At 60.2% G+C, this 5,653-nt stretch overlaps 1 protein-coding gene across 1 annotated transcript; it reads left to right on the top strand.

The window, feature by feature from the left end:
- The first annotated feature begins 704 nt into the window (after nucleotides 1-704).
- FAM210B (family with sequence similarity 210 member B) lies at nucleotides 705-4,736 on the top strand. Its single transcript, XM_069952815.1, has 3 exons — nucleotides 705-987; nucleotides 4,095-4,258; nucleotides 4,417-4,736. The coding sequence occupies exons 1-3, from the start codon at nucleotides 811-813 to the stop codon at nucleotides 4,622-4,624; spliced, it is 549 nt and encodes a 182-aa protein (XP_069808916.1). The 5' UTR covers nucleotides 705-810; the 3' UTR covers nucleotides 4,625-4,736.
- Nucleotides 4,737-5,653: the final 917 nt, after the last annotated feature.

Here is a 5,653-nt window from a genome sequence, read left to right as displayed (position 1 = left end):
TACTGCTCCCATATATATATATGCTATAGGTGATGTATACTGCTCCCATATATATATATATATATATATATATATATATGCTATAGGTGATGTATACTGCTCCCATATATATATTTGCTATAGGTGATGTATACTGCTCCCATATATATATGCTATAGGTGATGTATACTGCTCCCATATATATATATGCTATAGGTGATGTATACTGCTCCCATATATATATATATATGCTATAGGTGATGTATACTGCTCCCATATATATATATATATACTATAGGTGATGTATACTGCTCCCATATATATATATACTATAGGGGATGTATACTGCTCCCATAGATATATATATATATATATATATATATATATATATATATATATACTATAGGGGATGTATACTGCTCCCATATATATATATACTATAGGGGATGTATATCGCTCCATATATATATATATATATATATATATATATATATAAATATATATATATATATATATACTATAGTGATATATACCGCTGCTATAGGGGATGTATACTGCTCCCATATATATATATATATACTATAGGTGATATATACCGCTGCTATAGGGGATGTATATCGCTCCCATATATATATATATATATACTATAGGTGATATATACCGCTGCTATAGGGGATGTATATCGCTCCCATTACCCCGGCTGATGACCGCGCGTCTTATCTGCAGTGTGCACGGGCCGGGGAGGGGACGCGTTACTTCTGGGCGGCGGAGATAAGGCCGGGGCCGGGGTTGCGTCTTCCGGGGTCTGGAGAGCTGAGGCTGCCGGTTGTGATGCTGCTTCTCCCGGGACTGCTTCTCCGCCGGGGCCCGGTGCTGCGGCCTGCTCTCCGCGGCCTGTGTGTGGGGGCTGCCCGGCCGCCCTGTGTACGAGAGCCCGGGGCTTTGCGGCCTGTACCCGGCGTCCTGCCGCCCCTCACGGCCATGAGCGCCCGGACATACAGCAGCCAGGTGAGATACACGAGGGGCCACACACGGGGGAGACGGGATACACGAGGGGCCACACACGGAGGAGACGGGATACATGAGGGGCCACACACGGGGAAGGGGGGTACACGAAGGGCCACACACGGGGAAGGGGGGTACAGGAGGGGCCACACACGGAGGAAACGGGATACACGAGGGGCCACACACGGGGGAGACGGGGTACACGAGGGGCCACACACGGGGGAAACGGGGTACACGAAGGGCCACACACGGGGAAGGGGGGTACAGGAGGGGCCACACACGGGGGAGGCGGGATACACGAGGGGCCACACACGGAGGAAACGGGATACACGAGGGGCCACACACGGGGGAGACGGGGTACACGAGGGGCCACACACGGGGGAAACGGGGTACACGAAGGGCCACACACGGGGAAGGGGGGTACAGGAGGGGCCACACACGGAGGAAACGGGATACACGAGGGGCCACACACGGGGGGAGGCGGGATACACGAGGGGCCACACACGGGGGAGGCGGGATACACGAGGGGCCACACACGGGGGAGGCGGGATACACGAGGGGCCACACACGGGGGAGGCGGGATACACGAGGGGCCACACACGGGGGAGGCGGGATACACGAAGGGCCACACACGGGGGAGGCGGGATACACGAGGGGCCACACACGGGGGAGGCGGGATACACGAGGGGCCACACACGGGGGAGACTGGATACACGAGGGGCCACACACGGGGGAAACGGGATACACGAGGGGCCACACACGGGGGAGACGGGGTACACGAGGGGCCACACACGGGGGAAACGGGATACACGAGGGGCCACACACGGGGGAGACGGGGTACACGAAGGGCCACACACGGGGGAGACGGGGTACACGAGGGGCCACACACGGAGGAGGCGGGATACACGAGGGGCCACACACGGGGGAGACGGGGTACACGAAGGGCCACACACGGGGGAGACGGGGTACACGAGGGGCCACACACGGAGGAGGCGGGATACATGAGGGGCCACACACGGGGGAGACGGGGTACACGAAGGGCCACACACGGGGGAGACGGGGTACACGAGGGGCCACACACGGAGGAGACGGGGTACACGAAGGGCCACACACGGGGGAGGTGGGATACACGAAGGGCCACACACGGGGGAGACGGGGTACACGAGGGGCCGCACACGGGGGGGACGGGATACATGAGGGGCCACACACGGGGGAGACGGGGTACACGAGGGGCCGCACACGGAGGAGACAGTATACACGAGGGGCCACACACGGAGGAGACGGGGTACACGAAGGGCCACACACGGGGGAGACGGGGTACACGAGGGGCCGCACACGGGGGGGACGGGATACATGAGGGGCCACACACGGGGGAGACGGGGTACACGAGGGGCCGCACACGGAGGAGACAGTATACACGAGGGGCCACACACGGAGGAGACTGGATACACGAGGGGCCACACACGGAGGAGACGGGATACACGAGGGGCCACACACGGAGGAGACGGGATACACGAGGGGCCACACACGGGGGAGACGGGGTACACGAGGGGCCGCACACGGAGGAGACGGGATACACGAGGGGCCACACACGGAGGAGACAGTATACACGAGGGGCCACACACGGGGGAGACGGGGTACACGAGGGGCCGCACACGGAGGAGACAGTTTACACGAGGGGCCACACACGGAGGAGACGGGATACACGAGGGGCCGCACACGGGGGAGACGGGGTACACGAAGGGCCACACACGGGGGAGGTGGGATACACGAAGGGCCACACACGGGGGAGACGGGATACACGAGGGGCCGCACACGGAGGAGACAGTATACACGAGGGGCCACACACGGGGGAGACGGGGTACACGAGGGGCCGCACACGGAGGAGACAGTATACACGAGGGGCCACACACGGGGGAGACGGGGTACACGAGGGGCCGCACACGGAGGAGACAGTTTACACGAGGGGCCACACACGGAGGAGACGGGATACACGAGGGGCCACACACGGAGGAGACGGGATACACGAGGGGCCACACACGGAGGAGACAGGATACACGAGGGGCCACACACGGGGGAGGCGGGATACACGAGGGGCCACACACAGAGGAGACAGGATACACGAGGGGCCACACACGGGGGAGACGGGGTACACGAGGGGCCGCACACGGAGGAGACGGGGTACAGGAGGGGCCACACACGGGGGAGACGGGGTACAGGAGGGGCCGCACACGGGGAAGGGGGGTACAGGAGGGGCAACACACGGGGAAGGGGGGTACACGAGGGGCCACACACGGGGAAGGGGGGTACAGGAGGGGCCGTACACGGGGGAGACGGGGTACAGGAGGGGCCGCACACGGGGGAGACGGGATACACGAGGGGCCACACACGGGGGAGACGGGATACACGAGGGGCCACACACGGGGGAGACGGGATACACGAGGGGCCACACACGGGGGAGACGGGATACACGAGGGGCCACACACGGGGGAGACGGGATACACGAGGGGCCACACACGGGGGAGGCGGGATACAGGAGGGTGTGTGTGTGGGGGGGGGGATATGTGAGGTCCCACATACATGGGGATATATGAGGGCCACACACAGGGGAGACGGGATACATGAGGGGCCACACACAGGGGGATATAGGGGGGCACACACAGGGAAGGGGGGTACACGAGGGGCTACACACGAGGAAGGGGGGTACAGGAGGATGTGTGTGTGTGTGGGGGGGGGGAATATGTGAGGGGCCACATACACGGGGGATATAGGGGGGGGCACACACAGGGGGATATAGGGGGGGGCACACACAGGGAAGGGGGGTACAGGAGGGGGTGTGTGGGGGGGGGAATATGTGAGGGACCACACTAACGGGGATATATGAGGGCCACATACAGGGGGATATGGGGGGGGGGGGGCGACATACAGCGGGATATATGAGGGGCCACACACAGGGGGATATATGAGGGGCCACACACAGGGGGATATATGAGGGGCCACACACAGGGGGATATATGAGGGGCCTTACATAGGGGGATATGGGGGGGGTTGGGCAGGTTATAATTGTACCATCCGCAGAGCGTCGCTCTCATTGCTCCTCTGCTCTGCAGGTGACCCCTGACCCCAGCGGTGTCTCCTCGGATAGTGACGGACAGAAGCCGAGCAGGACGCAGCAGCTGAAGCGGGTCTTTAAGGAGTATGGCGGGGTGGCGGTGGCGTTCCATGTTGGGATTTCGCTGGTGTCGCTGGGCCTATTCTACGCTCTGGTCTCCAGGTGAGCGCCCTTCTGCATACGGCCGCCATTGTTCTCTCACTGATGATGATGTTGTTATGCGGCTGGATGACACCCCAGTGGGCGCTGTCTTGGCGGCCATACTGGTTGTCAGGCAGCTTTGCCGGGGTGGCCCCTCACTCTGCTCTTTCCTCCCGCAGCGGCCTGGACGTCCCCTCGCTGCTTCTCCGGGTCGGTTTCAGTGAAGCTGTGGTCCAGTCCAAGCTGGCGGCCGGCACCAGTACCTTCGTCTTGGCGTACGCCGTTCATAAACTGTTTGCCCCGGTGCGGATCAGCATCACGGTGGTGTCCGTCCCCTTCCTCGTCAGGTACTTCAGGAGGATCGGCCTCTTCAAGCCTCCATCATAAGCCTCCGAGGGTCACTCAGGAGTCTGCACCTTTATTATGGACCAGAGATGTATAATACACTGGATCGGTCATTAACAGGTTAACTCTGACTATAAAGAGATGATGCAGGATCCATCCTGTCCGACTCCGGTCACTGCCAGCTTCCCCCTCCATATCTCTGGACCCCAAACCCTGCATCTCCCACAATGCAGCACAGCAGGGAGACAAGACGTGCTGCTCATCCTCCTGCTGTGCTGCATTGTGGGAGATGTGGGGCATCAGCAGATATACAGTAGTCTGGTTGTGTGATGAGTAAATGAGTCCTGAAAGGTGACGGGTCTGGGGGGGCTGCTCACACCGAGGGGGGCAGTGCTGCTGTGCCAGGGTCTCCCATCAGTGTCCACCATGACTCTCAGCGGTCAGACCCCCACAGATCAGACATTGGGGACTCTCAGCAGTCACTGACCCCCACAGATCAGACATTGGGGACTCTCAGCGGTCAGACCCCCACAGATCAGACATTGGGGACTCTCAGCAGTCACTGACCCCCACAGATCAGACATTGGGGACTCTCAGCGGTCAGACCCCCACAGATCAGACATTGGGGACTCTCAGCAGTCACTGCCCCCCACAGATCAGACATTGGGGACTCTCAGCGGTCAGACCCCCACAGATCAGACATTGGGGACTCTCAGCGGTCAGACCCCCACAGATCAGACATTGGGGACTCTCAGCAGTCACTGCCCCCCCCCACACAGATCAGACATTGGGGACTCTCAGCAGTCACTGCCCCCCCCCCCACAGATCAGACATTGGGGACTCTCAGCAGTCATTGCCCCCCCCCCCCACAGATCAGACATTGGGGACTCTCAGCAGTCACTGCCCCCCCCCCCCCCCCACAGATCAGACATTGGGGACTCTCAGCAGTCACTGCCCCCCCCCCCCACAGATATTGGGGACTCTCAGCGGTCAGACCCCCACAGATCAGACATTGGGGACTCTCAGCAGTCACTGCCCCCCCCAGATCAGACATTGGGGACTCTCAGCAGT

The sequence above is a fragment of the Dendropsophus ebraccatus genome, chromosome 14 (assembly GCF_027789765.1).
Source record: "Dendropsophus ebraccatus isolate aDenEbr1 chromosome 14, aDenEbr1.pat, whole genome shotgun sequence".
Classification (NCBI taxonomy): Eukaryota; Metazoa; Chordata; class Amphibia; order Anura; family Hylidae; genus Dendropsophus; species Dendropsophus ebraccatus.
This window is presented reverse-complemented; position numbering and strand designations above follow the sequence as displayed.

Excerpts from the sequence above, each read along its gene's own strand:
- FAM210B (XM_069952815.1), top strand. The coding sequence starts at position 811 with ATGCTGCTTCTCCCGGGACTGCTTCTCCGCCGGGGCCCGGTGCTGCGG. Across the intron at positions 988-4,094 it reads CCCGGACATACAGCAGCCAG|GTGACCCCTGACCCCAGCGG; the intron begins GTGAGATACACG and ends TCTGCTCTGCAG. Across the intron at positions 4,259-4,416 it reads TTCTACGCTCTGGTCTCCAG|CGGCCTGGACGTCCCCTCGC; the intron begins GTGAGCGCCCTT and ends TTCCTCCCGCAG.